A 21,757-nucleotide genomic window follows, 5' to 3' on the forward strand; every position below is an offset into this window, starting at 1 on the left:
TGGACAGCTGTTGTTTTTTCTTTTTTGTTTTTTTTTAATTCATATTATTTTTGAAAATCTGAATTAATTGGCGTTTTGTGGAAACCGCATGCAGACCAGGGATAACCCCTGCCTGCCAATTACCTAAGCAGGCTCTATGTTTCATCCAAAGGAAGATGAAAAACGCTGCGCGGGGCCCTTATCGGACGCAACAGAGCAAATTAAAATTTCGCTCTAGTGTTGCTAATCAGTGGCAGCACTGGCTGGCCAAGACAGAGATGTAAACAGAACAACGTAAACAGACGACTGACGGGAGGGGGGGGGGGGCAGAGAGCGAGGGAGACGGAGGGAGGAGGAGAGGCGGGTGGGGTTGAGGTTGGACTGCTTAGTGCTGACGAAGGGGCTTCAGCCTCCTCCTGACTGCACACACACACAAACACACACACACACAGAGGAGAGATACACACTCAAGGACACAAACACAGAAGAAAAAGAAAGCACCCAAACACACACCCCCCCACACACACGCGCACACACCTGACCAGACCCCATGGGCTGTCGGTCCGATGCAGAACATGTACCATAAATTAAATTCCAGCAGCCACAGTCAGGCCCATCACTATGCACAAGGCTCCCTGAGATAGCCGCATAATACAATGTGACATTGATGCATTGCTCCTATTATAAAGTCTTTGTTCGCATCACACTAATAATTCATAAGAGAGAAATGTAAACAGTATGCACTGGAGAGCACTGCAAGCAGGGATCATTTCAAGGTAAGCACATTACCAAGGATGGGATTGGGTCTATGCTTTGATATGTAGAACTACCGAGCTTTGATTTCAACCCCCCCCCCCCAAAAAAAAAAACACACAAAACAAAACAAAAGCAAAACAGAGAATAATGGTGATAAATTAGTGGAAACTGTAGATATTCATTTTTTCCTTTTTTGTTTTATTAGGTCAGATTTGAAATGAGTTGCTGCTGTAATTATCTGAGCAACAACACTATTTCCAACTTGCCAGGCCCCTCATTATTTTCTACTAATTACTTGCATTGTTCTCTGTGTGCGTTGTGTGTTGTGATTAGTGGATAACAGACAGATTCTTGTTCTGCGTATAGGTTGAGACAGAGCATGCTGTTTCGGTTTACGACACAAACCTATGTAGGTTATTCAGACTGCTGCCATACAGCTGCACGTACAGAGAGAAACACACACATCGAGCAGGAAGAGGGCACACACACACACACGCAGACACACATTTAGGCAGAAGGTTGCAAACTGGACACTAAATATTGTTCTGTTGTTTTGTTGTTTTTTTTTTCCACAATCAAATAGGCCAGAGTAATTTAAAAACTAGGACAATGTCATGTTGATGAGAGAGTAGGTTCAACACACACCACACACTTTTGAATAACATGCCTCATGGTTCTGTGAAGTGTGTGTGTGTGTGTGTGTGTGGCAGCGGTGTGGCTCCGTCTTCATTTTTGGTGAGTGGCCAGACAAGTGAGTGTGAGGGTGATGGAGGAGGAGGAGGTGGGAGGTGGGGGGTGGGGGTGGGCGACAGACAGCGGTGTAAATGAGGTGCACTCGTTTCGCTCACAACTTGCTCCTGAAGAGAGGCAGTAGGGAGGGAAATTGAATTTGAAAGAGGGGGAAACTGTGCCAACAGGTGACAGAGGCGCGCTCCGACCAAACGCACTCTGAAGTGAAGCGCAGTCATATCACGGGGCCAATTTGGAGGCAGTATTATGCACTACACTGCTCGCCTTTTCTCACACAGCCTGTCAGCGCGCAGGAGAGCAGCGCCGCCGCTCCAAATATGAATTAAACATAGGGCTTTTGTAGCGTGAATATACTGCTGCTGAAATGTTGATAGAGCAGAGAAAAAAAAAACATAGCAGTGCATGCACTTACTCTAAAAGTGGAAAAAAACTGGAAGGAAAAAAACAACAACATTTGCAGTATAAAATGTTAAATTTAAGATTTGTTTAGGGGGCTCCTGGAATTATCTGCACTGAAATAAAAGGAATGTGTATAGTGTCGCTCATATGCTGCGACTGCTATGGTGTGTGTATATATACTGAATAAATATGCACACACATTCTACACATGTTGGTCCATCTCATCAGTGCATAATTCATACCACAGCCAACCTTTCCTTTTGCTCGAACGTTCACTTAATTTCCCAGCATTCAACGCAAATTGCCCCTGATTGAAACAATGCAGGCTAATGAACCGCTTTTGTTTTTTTGTTTTTTTTTTTTGCGAGAGGCAGGCAGTGTCAGCCATGCTCAGCCACCTTGCCCTCCAGTCGTCCAGATGTGCCATCCAGCAGTGCGAATAATTCAGTGCACCAAAAAAAAAAAAAAAAAAGTCAGTCACGGCTCTTCTGGAGCAAGACTGTGTTGTGTTTTTAGGGGTCAGCGTTCTGAGCTGGCGGTGGCTGCTCCCCCCTCCCCACCCTCCTCCCTCTGGCTGCAGGTCTGCACACTGTTGACACATCACTGTTTCCGCTCAGGGTCGGGGACACCCAGGGATCCTTGACTGGATTCCTCCAAAACAGACGGAGGAAATACTCGAAACAATTAGCAACACTCTGTTACCACCGAGGTGCCCTCGAGCAAGGCATACGAAGCCCAGCTGCAGCAGTGGCCCACAGAAGTGCGGCTGGCCGGGGGTGGGGGTGCATGAACACGACATGTGTAAGAGACATGTGTTGGGCAAATTTTTCTCACAGATCGGATCGGATGGGGCAAAATGTGACGAGTGAATCGAGGCGACAACTCACTCCGCATGAAAACACACCGTCTACTTTCTTTATCATTCTGGTCTGACATTGAAGTGAGTAGGGAAAAAAATATGAGGATAATTATCAGTAGGCCTAAACCTTCATAAAACTTCAATTATTGCGTTGGACGGCCTCCAAGTCTGGAATATTCCCATAAGACCTGAATGCAGCATCACCACAGCGCCATGGCCAAGGATCCCTGCAAGAATCCTTTTTTTTTCCTCCCTTTTTTTTTTTTTTTTTTTTTCTTCCCCCCGTGCAGTCTGCCCAGCGGGGCCACAGGGAGCCAATCAGATGGCAGACTGGGTGTCAACTGTGAGACGAGGAGTACGGAGAGCTTTAAGCCAGTTTACCTCCACTATTCAAATAGTGGAGAGAGCAGCGGGCACGGGAATAAAAAACGAGGCGCACGCAGGAGCGCTCCGGCTCGACACGGAGCGCACGGAGAGGAGGAGAGAGGAAAGTGGGAGGCACGGACGGTGTCTGCACGGCCGCGGCGTCTGTGCGACTCTTCACGTCAGTCAAACACCAAGACATGACGAACACGACTGTTTGTACTGAGCGTTTTCGTACATTTTCTATAGGAGTGTTGTCACTTTGTCCGGCGGGCGCCTCGAACACAACACGTCCTCTAAACAGGGCGTTTCGCAACGTGTCTGACACCACGTCGGCAGAGAGGTCCAGCCAGCGTGAATGGTGCTTTTTTATCCACTATGTAAAACTGAAGAGGAAATAACAATCAGGGCACACGACTGGAATATAAAGTATTGATATATGACGGCAGAAACACAGCCTCTGGTTTATCCTATCAACTGTTGCAGGCTCCTTAAAATATCCTACTAAATTGAGATATTAAAAATAAATAAATAAAAGTGTGTTTTCTTCTTTTGTTTTCTGTCACGTTAAAGCTCAGGTGGGTCAAATGTTACACGTTCAAACACAGCCTCCTGAATAAAAATATGAACCCATTTAATTCAACTAAATAAATGTTATTATGAGTGACACACCGTCGAAGAGATACCCAAGTTCACTGGCGCACAGCGGAGCGAGAAGTTTCCCAAAACTTACCTGCGTCCTGCCGAGGCCTTGCCCTCCGTTGCCCGGGCTCATTGAATGAGGATGGTTCCTCTGCTGCCCTCCCCAGCCGTGAGCCGAACCGGCTCCATATTGGGGCCCCACGTCCTTCCCTAGGCCCATGCCGGCTTGCTGCTGCGCCGTGGAGCCGCTGTAGTCTTGATACGCACCGCCATAACCCCGCATCATGGGGCTGGGGGACGTCAGCAGTTGGTTGAGGGTCGGGGTGGCCCCTGACGGCTGCTGCTGCTGCTGCTGCTGCTGCTGAGTCTGTCCTGGGAACCTCTGAAAGCCACCCTGAGCAGCCCCCAGGGGAGGCTTGCCGTGGCTCGTGGAGGAGTTGCTGCCCATCATCATGTTACCAGGCTGCCGGCATCCAGAGGGGCCCATCATCCCGTAGGCCCCTCCGCCGTAGCCCGCCCGGTACGCCGCCGGGTACTGATTGTACTGGCTGTTGTGGTACCCTGCTTCGTGGGAGTTCTCCATGCTGTTATGTGCCGAGGAGTGCGTTATCCCCATCCCACTGCTTTGTTGCTGCTGTCCGCCATGTTGCTCATAGCAGGGCCTCGGAGTGTAATAGTTGTTATTAAACTCAGAGTTGTTGCTTGTTGGCCCCAAGTTGGTGTGTTCATACCTGGTACCCATCATCCTCTCCGCGGGTTTACAGGTGAGCTCCCCCTCACCTTTCCCTGGCATGTGCTGCTGCTGTGGCTCCCCCTGGCCCCCCAACAGGTTCTCCTTGCCGCCGTGGTGTTGGTGATCCATGCCCCTGTCCCCACGGGGCCCCTGGCCGTTGTTATTGGCGGTGTTGTTACTTTGAATCTGTCGCTGCTGATGTGGCGCAAATTGGCCGAACTGCGGCGGCGGCGGCTGCTGCTGCTGCGGCGGCTGAGACTGAGGGGGATCTCCGCTGCTCCCCACACATTTCAGCTTGTGGTTCGCGATCAAACTCGTCTCCATCGAGGAAGTGGTTGAATTAGTCGGAGCCGGGGCGGACGCAAGGTTATTCCCATCCTTGTCGTGGCCGTCCGGAGCACTGTGAGTCGTGGAAGTTGAATGAACCATGTTGAGCTCGTTTCGGCGGTGATGGTCTACATTATTCAGAGTCCCATCTCCGGCACTCAGCATCGGTCCAGTCCGCTGTACGGTCCCTCCTCCTCCTCCTCCTCCTCCGCCTCCTCCTCCGGATTTCCCCGAATTGAGCTCCGGACCCAAACCGCTGGATAATTTCTTATTTTTGTTATTAGTTCTGGTCGGAGCCGATGCAACTTGCGCGGCCATGGTCACTCCAACATCTCAGCGCGCGGCGACAGCAAGCCCCGACCAGCCTTGCGCGCAGAAAATAACACAAGAGGGGGAAGAAAAACACAAGCTGGGAGGTGAAAAATGTGTTCAGTGGAAAAGCGAGCTCTGTTGTAGCGCTGGTTGCTGCTGTGGCGGTGGTGGAGCGGTGCGTCAGTGAGGCTTCATGTTGAAAGTTTCTCTGCCAGGTTTAAACCAAACTTTTTCTCTTCCCCCCTCCGCCTCTCCTCCATCCCGGTTCTCGGTAATATGTAGCAGCGTCTCCCGGAGCCCTTGTGGCCCAGCATGGCATGAGAGAGAGCGGGCTCTACCAGCTTATCCACCTCCAGGGCTCCGGCGCGCCTCACATGGAAAATCCGGACTGGAGTAGTGAGCCATTACGCGCGCTGCATCTAGATTTTTCGGTGTTTTGCGGTGTTTTACCGGTTGATTTTAGAAAAAAAACAATGAGACCCTGGTGTGGCAGCATTTGGACATGTCACACAATGTCTTACTGTCGTTATAACATCTGGATTTATTTGAATAATTGCGCCTCAGAGGCTGAAGGGATGACTCCCCTTCCTTGGGACTGAAGTGCATGATATTCTTAAACAAACAATAACCGTATTTGCAAATTACGCACAGACAGTCCTCCCCCGCTCCACGCGGACCCTTCAAATAAACACACCGGCAGATGTTAAGTTTGCCCGAGCGAGTTGGTACGCATTTATCCAGATCTGATTTTCCCTCTCCCCACCCCTTCTCTGTCCCTCGGCTCAAGCCAGTTCTCTCTGCAGCTCTGACAGGAGTCGGACACGCAACCACAAGCTGTGCGCAATAATGTTGCCATCGGAATAAGAATGTAATCGCACTTTATAGAGGCTATAATGTTGCAATACGTGAACGTCGGAGTTCATCCCCCCACGCGCTCCTATCACTTCTTTTTTTTCAGCCGCGAGAAGGAGTAATGTTGCCCTTCAACAAAAGAGGCACAGCAATCGCGTAATGAGAGGGGGAAACCGTGGAAATATCACAAACTATAAACTCTCTAATATTCTACAGGGCCATTCGGTGGGATGGCAGATAAGAAAAATTGCCATTCAATAAGATTAGGTCACCATAAACTCGTTGTAAGTCTCCACTGGAATGTAATATGAATATTATGAATATTAAAGGCGTTCTTCATTAGGGTCTTATTTGAATAAAAGTCTACATTCTTTAATTCCCTTCATTTGATTTACTTTATCAGAGACTAACCTGTCTGAAATGATAATGAAATTTAAAAAGAAAAAAAAAGAAAAAAGAAAAAAAAAAACGCATCAACCCCAGGCTGCAGTGTAGGACCACACAAAAACCAAAGTCTACAAGATATGCTATCCCATCAGTGGTATTCAAACATGAATGCAAAATAGTGCTTAGTAAAGAAGCTGGGGTGTCTGTTGGGACTTGAATGAGCAGAGGGTCCGCTTTGATGAGATCAGATGCATTTGATCAACAGAGGGAGCTGCGGATGAAAGAGGGGTGGAGGGGGAGAGGGAGGGGGGAGGGAGAGAGGGAGGAAGAGAAGGGGTGGGTGGGGAGGGAGAGAGAGAGAGAGAGAGAGAGAGAGAGAGAGAGAGAGATTTGGGGATGAGAGTTGTGCCGAGGATGGCCATGATAATGATGATGACTGGTGGTGGTGGTGGGAACAAATGTGTTGTTGATGATGATGATGATGATGATGATGATGATGAGTGAAGATGCCAGTGGTGGAGGTGACGATAACCAAATATAATGGCGATCTCTGCAGAGGCGGGGATGGCGATGTATAGGCGAAAGCTAATTGTTGCTTTAATTCACACATTCACCCTGCCTTATACTTGTAGGTGTGGAGTCTGAGTGTATGGTGTATTTCACTGTGAAGCCATGTCCATGACAATGGGAAGACCCCTGCTGGAGATACAGTGTTAGTACAAGAGAGAGGAGAAATCAAGAGTTTAAAACACCTTGTGCTCCAGTGGAAAAATATTATATACGATGCATTCTGTGAAACTACTCGTGTAGGATGGGAAAAAAATCATATCATCACATGACAGCAAGAGGCTTAATCCCACTTTTCCAAATGGAAGCTCGCTCATTGGAGACAAATAAAAGCCGGTGACATCCCTAGAAACCTTTCCCAGCCGTTTGCCTTTATGAGCCCATATGGCAGAGAATAAAAAGCTATAACGTTGTTATGGTCCAACTACAGAGTCTCAATGGTGTTCACCACTCAGTATACTCAGGGCCAGCCTATAGCATCAACAGGACCAGATGGCTATTTATCTATAGGACACCCTGAGAAGACATCACATTTACATCCTGTGAGAGAGGGGCGAGTGTGTAGGTGACGGGCTGCTGCTGGTGTGTGTACTGTCTGGACAAATGCCCTTAAACGATGGAGCGTATCTTTACGTCCGGGGCTTCGTCACTGCACCTTTTCTGATTAGAACAAGCCTCATCCACACCCTTCCTGCTCTCTGTACTTTGTGCACATGACGATTCTGGCTCCCATCAGTGTCCCAGATCAAAGCCTCGGCTCTGATCTCATCTAGAGCAACACTAGGGCTGACAGTGAGGGGACCTGGAGCATTAGCATATTCTATGATGGCGCCCGGCTTTTCAAGCCGTTGCCTCGGCTGCAGCTCTGGGTGTGCGCGCTGTGGCTTTGCAACTCTAATTTCCCTCTCTCGCTCATTAAAAAAAGCCCACTGTTCTCCTATTAATTCGCAGACACACTGATCTGTTTGAATGGCGAGGATGGGTGTGTGTGTGTGTGTGTGTGTGTGTGTGTGCGGGAGGAGGGAGGTGGAGGAGGGCAATGGCTCAGCGCATTTGCATTTATGTTTAATTTATAACCTTCAGGGGCCCCCTGATGCAGCAAGATTGAAACAATAACTCCAGACAAACACGGGGAAGAGAGGAGGAGGAGCCGGAGGAGGGTGGATGGAATTAAAAATATACAGATCTGGGATGGTATGTGCTTTGCATATGTGTGCAAGAGTGTGGGGATGATGTTACTGTGTGTACACCGGTGTGCGTGCATTTTCTTTTTTTTTGTGGGGGTATTCATTCGTGCGTCTTCATCAAGGTGTGTCTTAAGCTCCCACACACAAACACAAACACACTCACACACACACACACACACACACTCTGGCAGAGAGGCAGAGGTCTCCTTTCCGCGGGGGGATAACATGCCACGGTGAGTGTCTGTCAGGAAGAGAGCTGGAGTCTGTTTCGAGGGAGTCTGCAGGGATCTCCCCCTAGCAGCACAGCACAGAACAGCACAGAACAGCACAGCAGACAGCGGCAGCAGCAGCAGCAGCAGCAGCAGCACAAGCCTGGCCAAGCACAGAAAGTGGGTCAGCCCAAAACACACACATGCACACACTCAGATATACACACACACACACACACACACATACACACAGAGCTCAGACGGATGCAGCCCCAGTGTCACACTGTGGGTGTGTTTGAAAGAAAAAGAGAGGAAGAGCATGTGGAGTGAGAGCGAGGGTTTGTGTACGTGAGAGAGAGCATGGTGGTACATTTTGCATTAGTGATGTTGAGGGGTGGTGGTGGTTGGGGGGGGGTTCTTGTTTAAGATGAAGGGTGGATGGCTCAGGAGGAGAAGAAGGGGGTGTAGCTCAGACTAAAAAGCAAGCCAGCCATTGTGAGCACACCCTATGGAAGTGCATCAAATTGATCCATAGTCTTTTCATTTCAGGCTTGGGTAAATAACAGCATTTGCATTGATCAGTCTGCAAAAAACCAGGCAACGATGGGCTTCGGGATGTGTGCGGTGTGTGCGCGCGGTCCGGGCACCCGCGTGTTTGTGTGGCTGCTAACAAAACACATCTCTTATTCCTTTCTGCTCCTTGCGGAGTCGAGGGGGCCTCACCAGAGCCCTACAAACGGCTATGATGGATAAAATGTTTTCAACAACACTTGAGAGGAGTGGATGCTATTGTGTCCGCCTGTACGCCGAAAACACGGCATCACAGAATTCCCAGGACGCCGCATGCTCTATTTATGTGTTATGAAAAAACATGACTCAAAAGAAAAAAAAAAAAAAAAAAAAATGGAAAAACAGCCCATGCTCTACTTTTACTGTCAGCTATCATGTGAAGTGTGAAGAGGAGGAAGAGGATGAGAGCGAGATGCAGACGGGGAGAGAGGCGAGCAGGGGAGAGTGATTTTCTTCATCCACAGATCCCATCCTGATGGTGACAGGGGACTGGGCTCTTAGAAACACCCCCCCACCCCCCTCCTCCCCTCCCATCCCATACCTCCATCCCCTCCGCCCCCATCTGATGCCTGTCACTGCTCCTCTCCTTCCCCTCCCTCCCTCCTCCTGACTGGAGGAGTGTGTGAAGTGTCCCCCGAGAGGCACAGACTCAAAGACGGTATTTACAAGATCCACACTGAGCCCACTTTTAACTGCCTGTGAAGAACTTCTCCCGCCGCCTTTGATGTGCAAACCTAATGGGGAAGAGCTCGCCGGCAGTCATTGCATATGTTAGCGCGGCAACGCGAGCTAATCCGCTAGCATTGCAAGGTAGACTTCATGCTGCTCGTGGTGAGCGAGACACTTCAAATGCTGTAACGGCTCCGGTGCATCGCTGCCCTTGGAGAGAAGTCCCCATTGGCGAACGGGCGCTGATGTGATGCGTCAACTTTTATAACAAATTAGTGGCACCGGCAGCAAAAGATGAACACTTTTGCTCATTCTGTGGTGGACTTAGCATATTCATGAGTTGATGAGGAGTGTTGATGTGATCATCAAGACTTCACTAAAAAACTCCATGTGATGTGCAAAATGTAAAACCAGCTCACAGTCGTGCACATCAGCAGATCCTACACCCGTTCTTTACTGGGATTTCATATTTTAAAGTGGGTGCAATAAATCAGAGAGCTTTTTGATTCTCCTGCCACTTGACATTTCTACCCAGATGGGATGACTAACATCAACAAAGGAGTCAGCAGAGCGAGCTCTCCCACGTTGAAAAAAGAAGAAGAAAAAAAAAATAAGCGTCACAGCCTTGTAAGTCTTTTTAAAGCTGTTTTTTCTTTGTTCGGCTTCTCTGATATATGGATCTCGAGGAAGAGAGACTGATGCAGCAAAGCAACTGGCGCCCCCTGCCTTCTGTCAAGTGAAGGTCAAAGGTCAGGCAGCACATTCGGAGGCTCATTTGCTCAGTTACCCACGCACAATGCGCTGGGGTGAGACGCTGACGCCCATCCGACTGAGCTTTATCCCTTAACAACGGCGCAGAGAGGGAAGGCTTCCATAAAAAACAGAGGCATTTGGAACGATTTTGAATTAGGCTAATTAGGTTTGTGTTTTGTTTGTTGTTCAGGAGGCATGATCAAAGTGATATTTCACCAATTTGTGTCAGCTCCGGAGGAGAGGAGGAAGAGTTTGGAGAATGCTGCCTATTAATCTCCTCAGGTTCGGTGCGCTGTGCGTTGGGGATGGTAATCAAAACAAGAAAATTATGAATAATGAAAAGTGTTGATCAGAAATGAAACAAAACAGCAGATTTGTGCTTTATTAGTGGCTTATTAGTAACAGGATTGGAGTCATTGTGGTTTGTTTTGTTTTTTTCCTGTTTTCCAGCTCCTTAAAGGGGGGGGGGGGCTTTCAGTGCATGCTCAATCCTCCCTGCTCAGCCCGAGTGGAAGAGGGAAAATCAAAGGGATGTGGATGGCTTGACCCAGGAGCTCAGAGTCTGAGAGCAACTGGCTGTTTTGATCTTATCTAATATTTATGAATAACTTCCTTGATATTTCCTTCGCTCCATGAAGCCGTCCGCTTTTACAGTGTTACACAATGATGTCTTAGAGGGGCGATGACGGAGATCAAACGGGGCCCGGGCTCAGAATACAGAGCGCGCTCTCTCTCTCTCCGTAGCCTGGGAGGAAACTCAGCGGCAAGCTATCTAACGCTGTGTGATTGAAATACAAGCTCCACTAGGCTGTGGCGTGCAGTGTGATGATATTTGTATTTGTGTCAAAGGGATACGGGCGCAGAAAAAGCAAAACACTGTCACCCTCTCAGCATAAAGACGTGTGTGTCTGTGTCCCCGCTTATGATTGCATCCCATGCTTCTCTGGCTGTATATATGTGGGTTTTCTGCAATGGAGATGATTCCACAGTCTGCCTTTTCTTTTTTTCTTTCCTTTTTTTTTTTTTTTTTTTTTTTTACAGATCCACCCGCCACAGAACTATTCAAGGCTGTTTGGATCAGTAAATGGCCTCAGATGCTTTTCACAATCTCTTCACAAAAGTCAAGTGTTCTCAACATGTTATTTGCCCAAAGTGGCCTTGTTCCAAAGCTCTATTGTTAGCCTAATGGAGGCTAGACGACACTAAGACTCTAATTATGGACACCAACGATCAGCCCTGATAATATTGCAAGCAAAGTGGGTAATTTGTGGCTGTTGTGTTGAAGGGTTGAGGGGAGCCGAAGAAAAAAGGGAGGGAGGGGTGGGCGAGGAGAAGAAGAGAGGTGGGGGACGTTGTTTTCTTGTGTCATCGCCCCGTCGTCCGTCACCCTAATCATTCCTCCACAGCGGAGCGCCAAGACGTGGGCACAGCGGGAGAATATTAATGGACTGTGTGACATTATGGTTCCCGCCCATTCAAAAGGAATGTTCTATTACATTATGGGCCATCAACAGGTGATTTCTCACCACTCGCTAGGCTTCATCGAAGTATACTCCTATTTCATAAAGTGCCTATGCGGTGCAGCTCAAGTGCCCATTCGTCTTATTTAATACAGATATTACACATGCAGTTGGCCCATGCTTATAGATCAATGGCTTGTTTGTCACTAAGCTCGCTGCATGCCTACCTGAAAGATTATCCAATAAAGATTGATCATAAGTCACAATTTGAACAAATGGATTTTCTGCAAACAAATCCCCCCCAAAAAAATAAATAAAAAATAAAGGGGGTAGGGCAATAACAAGACATCTCTACATTACGGCACTGTCTCGGTAACCCAATTCCCAGAACAATAGCTGCCGAGAAAGGTTGGACAACGCCTGGCCTTTAGCTTAAGTGCGGCCCGAGGTAAACAGCCGATCACAATCAATACAATGCAGCGCCACAATTGGCAAGACAGACACCAAAGCAACTCAGCGTGCCTGTGCCTATTCTGTCAACACCCAAAATCAAAACCCCTCTCCCTTGAGTGATCTGTCCAAACAATTAAAATGGAACCTCTTTGTACCATCACACTTAACATGTCAGACAGAGAAATGAAAGGAGCCTCGTGTATTGGAGCTGCATTCCGTGACGCCTTCCATGACAAGCCCCACGGAGAGAGCGGCGCGCCGCAGGAATGACGGCACTGTTCAAATTTTAAATATGTTTTGACACAAAATCAAAAGTTGCTCGCCATTACGGGGAGAGAGATTCCCCGTTTTCTGTGTGATCACTTATTAGACCCCTAGGTGAGCCAGGCAGAAATACTGACACCTGAATATTCTCTTTGCACTTTCTCTGACATTTTTTTTTTCTCGCGCGCAGATCTGGGAATCATTTCACAATGTGAGATATCATTTCATAGTAAGATTGAAGCTCTGATCTCTCCACATCTGAGGCTCATGGAAAGCCACCAGTGATCAATGAGGATTCCTGCGTGAGTTGCAGGGTTTTATCTGCCTCACATTCTCCCTTCTAGTGTCCAAAGCTAGGTTTGCTGCTGTTCCATTTCTGATTATAGTACTATAGGAGATTTGACAGCTTTGCTGTTGCAGCTCTGACAGTGAATGTTGGGCTATTTCTAACAATCCTGAAAATACACTGGACCAGAATTACCAGGATTTTTCTGTCTGTTTGAAAGCTGATTGTCTTGATGAATTTGATCCCCGAAGCATACTGATTGGACGAGGACTAATCAGCCGACCAATCCCATCAATCAAAATAGCTGCCATCTGACATCTTTTTGTCATATGACAATGCCGTTGTGTGGGGAATAATACATTTTCCTTTCACATTAATAAGCCTGAGTGGCTTTAAACATAATGGAAAGCAAGACTATTTCATGGGCTTTCACTGTACTCCATGCATAATCCTGAAGATGAAATTCCTAATCTTATACCAAACAGGGGAGAGGTTTTTAAAGCAAGACCCCAATTATGCCCAGCCACAAATTAGCATGTTTAATGCAGCAAAATGTTTTAATAAAGAATAAAAGCAAGGCAGCAGAAAACAAAAGCCAACTGGGTAATAAGATTATCTCTGCCAGACGCCCAGTGCACATCATTGTAGTTCACACAAATGGAAGAGATTATAAGTCACATTCAAAACAGCCTAATCCGTGAAAGACTCCCGATATGATTACTTTCTATTACGTTTGGTGACTGAGTGCGATGGATTTGTCTGGAATCCTGAGGAGTCTTTAAAGTACAGTTGGACGTAAAAGGCAAAGAGCCAGTTGAAGATTAGGCGAATCCATCTGTGATAAGCCTCAGTAGTTTGGCCACAAACAGAGATAAACACAAATCTGAGGACCAGATGATGTAAGCCACATTCGAGAGCTATAGATTATCCCGAAGATCAGAAAATTAACATAAAATATCAAAGGTGTTATCGCCTCCCACAGGTACACGAATAAATTAATTTTGGCAAAAAACTGTCAAGAAATTGTTTTATTTCAGAGTTTTTAGTTTAGACTGCAGATCGGACTCATTGCCACCTTAGCTGCTGTCTTAGTCACTGTTGTAGGTGTTCCTCCGCTGCGTCCCATTTCTCTTGGGCCGATTACAGCCTCCTTCATCCCTGACCTCCCCTTAGTTCCTGACAAGGTCAAACATTTCCTATTAGGGAGAACCAGGCCTCGCCTTTTGCCAGGGAAGTATCCGAGTCGTACATCGTGAAGGTCAGGAGCTGCATAATGAACTGGAAAATGTCAGTTATATTACTCCCCATTTAAATAGCGGATTTTCCGGTACCGGGAACAAGGGTGATATTTACCCTTTTTTCCTGCGCAGGCCCGGAGTGAAGAGTCCTCTTAATCCAGCTCGGGGGTGTGAAATTGAGTCGTATGTGTGAGGGAATGTGATTTCCTGGTTCCAGAGATGAGTATATCTGCTGTGTTATACTATACTACAACTGAGTCCCCTTCAACGCGGGGAAAAACATGAAGAGAAAAACTGTAACACCTTCATGCCTGTGCCTTACTCGCGCCAACAGTGGCAGAAAAACTCAATGCATTGCATACTGACAGCTAAAAAACAGAAGATGATGGCAGCGAAGATATGACAAAAAACGGCTAAATAAGATAATAAATGCATGATTGATATTCTTCTAATGCCAAAATATATGCCCAGTGAAGTGACGGAGCAATTACTAATTATTAGGCTGATTATTCACATTTCCCTGCACATTCTCACACCGACAGGAATGTCAACGGCTGCATAAATTAGTGTGAGAATAAAACAGGAGAGGCGACAGGGCTGAGATGACAAAAGGGCATCCAAAGGAGAATGTTAATAATGATTCCTCTAAAACAATTTCCATTAATTTTCAGCCATCTCGCCGGGGAGTAATATCTACATGCCCGAGGCAGGTTTAAATTGCATAGCCTGCCTGAGAAAAAGGAGACGAAGACTCCCCAGTGTCCAGCTGCTCTCATCAGAACGGGAAGACTCGAGGAACACCCAGGAGACGCCGCTGCTATAGTGGAGGCTAAGCTATTAGCACAGCATCAGACCAAGGAGAGAGACACACTGAATACTCATTGTTTCAAATGATGCTGGGTAACAACGCACAGGAGACAAGCCAGTGCTGGCTTTCCTGTGTTTTGTTTTGTTTTTTTCCCCCCACTTGATGTTCAGACACACTGGCTTGGGTGGACCCTGCCGCCAGATTGCAGCTCTATCTCCCCTACCTGCTGCACAGCTAACAGACAATGTCAAAGGTAGGACGTGAATAATACGATCATTTCATATTCTGACTCCCTGCCAGGGAATATGTCAGTTGGACACCGGGTCACATACCCAGTCAGCGTGGGAAGGCAGAGCCGGGGCCGCGAGCTCTGCCGAGAGAGGAGAGGGAAGGCAGCCAGCTAATGTCACACATACCAGCGACGGGGATCTTCTGCGTCCCCCCAGCTAAAGTTATTCTGCAGGCCGAGCTGGCATCTTGCCTCTCTCCGCGGCCAACGTGAGGCCGCCTCGCTCAGTGGCACCGGGCATGTCTCCTGGGTATGGGCGCACCTGGCAGACTGTCAGCGGGCACAGGTTTTCAGAGAGGGCAAAGAGGGTAAGACAGGGAGGGGCAGGCGCTCTGGGATATCTTTAGGCCGGAGACAACAGTGTGTAATAAACACACCACACTGCTTTGGGAGGCAAGTCAGCTGTCTCCACCAGTCTTCTGACTCAGTTTAAAGACTAACATAGATATTGGGAGAAGCTGCAAATAGACTTTATTAAGCTATTGCTTCCTCGGATACCAAATATTAGGAGGGAAAATAGAAATCTCATTACAAAGCGGTCTGTTTCTGGAAGTTATTTTTGGAAGTTTTTTTGTTTTTTTCTAACATCCAATCCATCTAAATCTTACCATAACGATACTCAGCTTTAGTGCAGACCATAAAGGATGAGAGGTGTAGCCAACATGACACAGACCAGCCAAAAATCAACACCCCGACGCAGCACAATAATTATTCATAGACCTGCAAAACAACACATGAAAGCTGCCAGTGAGCTGTAATAAAAATCAACCCCACCTGCACATGTCATGATCAATCATGTTGCACACATTATTGACAGAAGATAAGGCCAGCTCCACTGGCCAGGGCAGAGCTGCATCAATAAATTCACAATGGACGTCACAGAGGATGTATTTCTTAAGTGATTCATTGCATCAGATAGTGAGCAATGGTGATTTGTCAGTTTTTAACTAACTACAGTCATTTTTACTCCACTACATTTATTAGATAACTTTGGTTACTTTGCAGATTTTGTTCTGCATCAGAGCCAAAGCAACATATTTTTCAAATTAATTAACTTTGTGATTTTTGTCAGTGATCGGGTAAAAAATAACACTGATTCTGATAATAAGAAAAACACTAAATAGTGGATCTGATAATCGGCCAATAATTGGTTGATTTATAGTATGGAATACTTGTACATATACATATAATTTATTTTTCACGTAGCCTACTTCTCATACTTGAGTATATATATTGCCAAAAGAAAATTACATTTGATACTTAAATACATATAATAATAGATATATTAAGATTTTTACTTAAATACTTTCACTATTTTTACTTAAAGACTTTCACTTTTTCCATAGCAATATTTTAATGTTATCATTGGCAAATATTTGGTTAAGGCCGCTTCTGTACACTGATACGTTTATTTTTCAACAGTAAAATGCCCCAACAGGTCTATACCTGTGCCAAAATTCTTTAAAAAGTGTAGATCACGCCTTATGTTATGCTTTTATGTTAAATATGTCTATATTTCCTCAAAAAATCAGTGAGGGGGCTCTAGTAATGAGGCACTCTCCAATAATAACACATGGAGTAAAACATATGAATTCTTCGTCAATTACCATTATAGTCAACAGTCTAAATCCACCCTACTGGAAAAGCATGACACAAAATGTATTTTTAAACATTTAATCCATAGATTTCTGACCTCATGAATGGGAATGAAAAATCAGATTTTGTGCATTAGTAGGTTACATTCTTGTATGTTTTGGTAGTGGGTTCACGGTTTGTCCAATTTGGAAAGTTTTATATTTAGAATGTTTTTCAAAGCATGCGGGAGAAAAAAAAAAAGAAAAGGAAAAAACACCCAACGGCACCATGCACAATTAGCATCTCCTCCCACAGTCACACCATATAAGATCATGTAATGAAAACAAAGTTCCCTCCCAATAAAAGTTTTCTAATATCCTGTCCCTCGCCTGCTCCTCTAAGGGGTTGGACGTCTCATTTGCAAGTGAGGGCCGGGAGAGGAGACGGCTGCCCACCAGCCTGTCCGTCAGAGGGGCTCACTAGGGAGAGTGTGCGCGTGAGTGTGTGTGTGTGTGTGTGCGTGCGTGTTGATTAATATCAGGAGGGCAGGGCAGCGCTCGGGCTGCGGCTGTCGGTGAGAGCGAGAGAGGACAGTTCTCTTCACTGCCGCCCAGGGAGAAGTCTGCTGGTGGAGAGGGGTAATGAGCCAGAAACAAGCTGAGAGGAGAGAGGAGAAGGCTGAGGGGAGAGGAGTGGAGGAGGCACAAGGACAGGCCGCCACATTCAACCCCCCCCCATCCACCTCCACCATCACCACAACCCCACACACACACACACACACACACACACACACACACACACACACACACAGCCTTCACTCAATCTCTCTTGTTTCCTTGCGCTGCCATCCCTCTCCCACTCACAGCAAGCCAAGCGCCATCAAGGTTCCCCTACCTTGTTTTTTTTCTCTTTTCACCATTTGACACTCATTCCCAACTTCCTTCTGTCTGGCCCTCTGTCTGTTCTGCTCTACATCACACTCTAACTTGAAAAAAGACATTTGTATGTGCTCTCATGCACGCGTTCACAGGCCGGGCACACACACACACACACACATCCTTGCATTCTGATTCATATGGGAGGGGGATTTCCATTGTGTGAGGTTAAATGCACACCGCACTACAGCTAATTACTGTTAATAAGGTTACATTGTTTAAAATAAGCTGATTTCACTGATAAAGCACCAAGGACATTTGAGAAATATTTGCTTATTTGCCATCTTACCAAGATGTTAGCAGACATGATGTCATCAAAAATAAAATAAATTATTCCAACCACTATCAAAAAATGTCTTATTTACACATTTTACAGTATGGAGGGTGATAATAGTGTTAGTGTAAGTTATGTGCCATTACAGCAAGAGCTGACTAAACTTAAAGCTGCTCTGATTAATAGGCTGACATTACAAACCTCATCAGATAACTATGTGCTATGTGAAACGGGTCTTTTGTGGTGACAAACCCACATCAAATTATCCCCAAAGTTGTTTTGGTTCAGTTTCACATCTCTCATCGACATAGTTTTCAGCACCTGTTGTATGCGTTGCACCAGTGTTGTTCAAGTTCACAACTTCACATGGACTAGTTGAAAGTTCTGTTCACACAGATTTAAAAGAACCAGTTTCATGCTCACAGATCACATCTTTTTTGTTCATCCAATTATCACTTTTAGCAGTGAGTAATGTAAACATGTTTCCAAAAGGATTTTGGTGGAATTGTCACCAACAATGTCACATGAAACATCAAAAGTGTAATATACCACATATTAAATATCCCTGGAAAGCTGCATGTTGCAGATTTCTTTTTTCAGACTTCTATTTGTTGCGCCCAGGCACAGGTGTTAATGAGTCCTCAGTGCAATCGTATCCCTTTCAGCAGCTTTGCAATCCAGCCTTGAAACTCTGTGTCTTATAGGAGACCTTGTCAAATAAATCTATAATGATAAATCCAGTGCGAAATGTCATCTGTTATTATTAATCAATTTTCCTTGTTTCAAACAGTTATTGTTGCTGGTAGCAGAGCATCAAGGGCTCGTGGTTATACAATATCGTCCACCACTGGATTTGTAATGAATTGCAATAAACTTGAGCTTCAGTGTGTTGATTACTCGATATGAAACACTACCCAATTTATTAATGGAATTGTATTAATGCCTACTCGTACTTATAAGCATTGTTAACTCTCATGGGAATAAACAACGCTTATGTTCACGTTCATTAGTTGAAAGCGGTTACATTCAGTTCGCCATTCACCAAGAATATGAGCACGTTCTTACACAACACTTCATCCTGCACAGCACCAAACAACAGACAGAGGGCTGGCAGCTGGCTGGTCAACATAGTGGATGATTTGGCAGCTAAAGGGCCAGAAATTTCCCTCAGGAGTAGGTGGAGACCAAAACGGAGCAAAAAGAGAAGAGCATTTGGACTTACATTCTGCACTTGGCATGAAAGTCGGCTCCAAATGAATGCTAATGCTGTGTAAAAGTATACTTAAACATGTGGTAATATATCAGTGGTGTGTTTTCAGCTTGATCTGCTCCCCCAAAGTGGCCAAAAAAATCAATAATAACAATAGCTTTTTAGCAAAATTTAACCCAAATCCTGATCTGACCTAGCCTTTTTAAATTAGAACAGTTCCGAGTGTCCTCATTGATTGGATAAAAAATTATAAAATGCAAGTATGAGTGCTCGTGAGACTCATTTCATTCATTCAAAAATACATCTATCCTCTTGTAAAATGCTCTCTCTTCCAAAGCCCTGAAGCAGGTGCAGTGCTTCACTATAAATGAAAAAAAAAAAAAGAAAAAGCTTCCAGGCCCTGTAAATCTCTCTGACTATACCGACACTCGGACAACGCTCATAACAGCGATGGCCTCAGAGCATTAAGCCATAAAAAAAAAAAAGACACAGCCACAGGAAAAATGGGCCAGCATGTGCCTTTTCACAGTGGCCAGAGGGCGATGAGGTAAACAAGAGGCCATGGGTGGGGATTAAGAATGGATGCTCCGTGTTATGGCCGGGTCGTGGTGTCAGGGGCTAGTCGTGCTGTCTGAGAATATTACCCTCCGGATGGATTTTTGTTTTTGTAGAGCATTGGCCACTGAGCTGTGTGCTCTCTTGGCCATTCGGGGACTATCTGCGGAGAGAGAGGATGCATCCACTAAGACTTATGAGGGAGAGCTGGGCACAGGGGTGGGTTTTGGGGGGGTTGCGGGGGCCAGGAAATAACACGAGCAATTTCATAAATGGAAGGGAGAGGCTGTGACTTCCTAAATCGTCTGTGAAAGACAGCGGTGGCGAAGGTGGGGGGAGATGGTGAGCGAAGGGGACGACAGGGAGAGAGATGGAGGGAGGCGAGAGGGAGCGTGACGCAAAGTGTGAAAGAGAAAGAGGAGAGGAGAGAGCTTGGGCTTGGTGGTAAATGGATATAACTGGTTGAGGGAGGCAGGGGCAAAGTGAGAAAGAGAGAGGCTGGAGAGATGAAAAGATGAAGAGGGCAGATTTCCCACCAGCTGAGTGAGCACCTCTATTACCCTTTCTCTCTCCCTCCATGCCTCCCTCCGCCATTCCCTCCCCTCTTCTATCTCTGTGTCCTATCAGCCTCAGTGTGGCATCCTCTCACATCAGATTAGCTCCAGCCCAGAGAGACGGTTCAAACTCCTCTGTCAAAGTTATTTAAAACACATCTGACGCTGAGGCCACGCTCCGTTCTGCTCCCTCCCACCATCTGTCTTTCTCTCTGTACGTCCTTGTCGTGGCCCAAACCTAGGCCGCGGCTGGAGCTCCAGTCTCGGCAGCTCAGCTGGGATGCACATCTCCCCATGGCGTCGAAAGTCACTATCAATCAAACATGAGGGTGCGGGGGAGGACCTAGGTGTGGCAGGAGGCAGGAAGGAAGGGAGACTGCAGGAGACTTGCATAAATCACCAGCCAGGGGATAGATGTCAGAGATAAACATGACCTGGATATATTCATATTCATATTTCCTCTTTGAGCGCAGATTAAAAAATGGCCCCACAGAGGAAGCACCATTTAAAACTTGATTGTTTTTCCTGTCAGCGAGACAAGTTGCTTTTTACCAAAGAGCAAAGCGGCTTGCTTGGTATCCTCTTTTTATGATTTTTTTTTTTTTTCATTCTCTGCAAATCGATAAAAACATGTTAGGTGAGAGTAGGACACTGCAATCCAATAGAGCATTTAAGGGGGAGCTTGGCTTTATGGAGGCATGACTGTGCATTGACCAGCGCGCTATGGATGACTCCTGTGAGTGAGAGGAACAGATCACGCCATGAGCCACTGTGTCAAGGCTTCATCCCTCCTGATGAGAGAGGCCAGCTCGGTGTGGCACGCCACAGCCCGCCGCAGCCCATTTTCTGACAGAGACGGCTGTTTGAGCTCTCCAGTCATGGCCTCGGTGATGAATGGCCTCCACTGCCGGGGAAAGAAAGGAAAAGGGGGCCTGGGAGCCCTCCGAGGATCAATACGTACGCACAGGAGAACCTGCTTCGCATGTTAAAAACCCCAATCCGGCCCCGAGCCCCCCAGCCCCCCTGCCAGCTCGCTCTGCTGTCTCCTGCATCACTGACGGACAAGCCTCTGGGAGCGGGTGGGCGGGGAACTGAGGCTGAGGAGGGAGGACTTTGGTGTGTGTGTCCGTGTGTATGTGTGGGCGCATGTGTATCTACATGAAGTGTGTCAGCAGGTTTCTAGAGGGGCTGGCGTGTCAGCAAACCCAAGGTCGACGTGGCACGCACGGGCGCGGGACGTGCACGCTCGCACAACTCTGCAAAATCCACCCACTGTTGATCTTCTGAAAGGGGCCACACTGTGACATGGTAATTCAGAGGTGTCTAAGGCGATGGATATCCTATTAATGAGCCCAAAACAATGACTAGACTAATGAGCTTATAATGGGAATATTGAATGCATGGGAATGGGATTGGGCTTTGTGTGAGCCAAGAAGGGCGACCATTGAATGAGAGCCAACGCATGAGGGCTAGGGGGCTAAAAGCTTGAGACGAATACAAACGGCGAGGGGCGTAGCAGGGCCTGTAGGGGAAGGGCTGTGC

The 21,757-nt window shown here is 46.7% G+C and overlaps 1 protein-coding gene across 9 annotated transcripts in view; it reads right to left on the reverse strand.

Annotated features, from left to right (window-relative positions):
* LOC119004739 (AT-rich interactive domain-containing protein 1B-like) overlaps positions 1-5,409 on the reverse strand; it is a 185,973-nt gene extending 180,564 nt beyond the window's left edge. For 8 of the 9 annotated variants that reach the window (XM_037071915.1, XM_037071919.1, XM_037071920.1 and 5 more), the window contains exon 1: positions 3,840-5,409. In XM_037071915.1, the coding sequence (XP_036927810.1) occupies positions 3,840-5,126 (1,287 nt within the window). In that variant the 5' untranslated portion in view covers positions 5,127-5,409. The remainder of the gene's footprint in view (positions 1-3,839) is intronic. The other variant, XM_037071921.1, reaches the window with a different exon arrangement.
* Positions 5,410-21,757: the final 16,348 nt, after the last annotated feature.

The sequence above is a fragment of the Acanthopagrus latus genome, chromosome 16 (assembly GCF_904848185.1).
Source record: "Acanthopagrus latus isolate v.2019 chromosome 16, fAcaLat1.1, whole genome shotgun sequence".
In the NCBI taxonomy this organism is placed as follows: Eukaryota; Metazoa; Chordata; class Actinopteri; order Spariformes; family Sparidae; genus Acanthopagrus; species Acanthopagrus latus.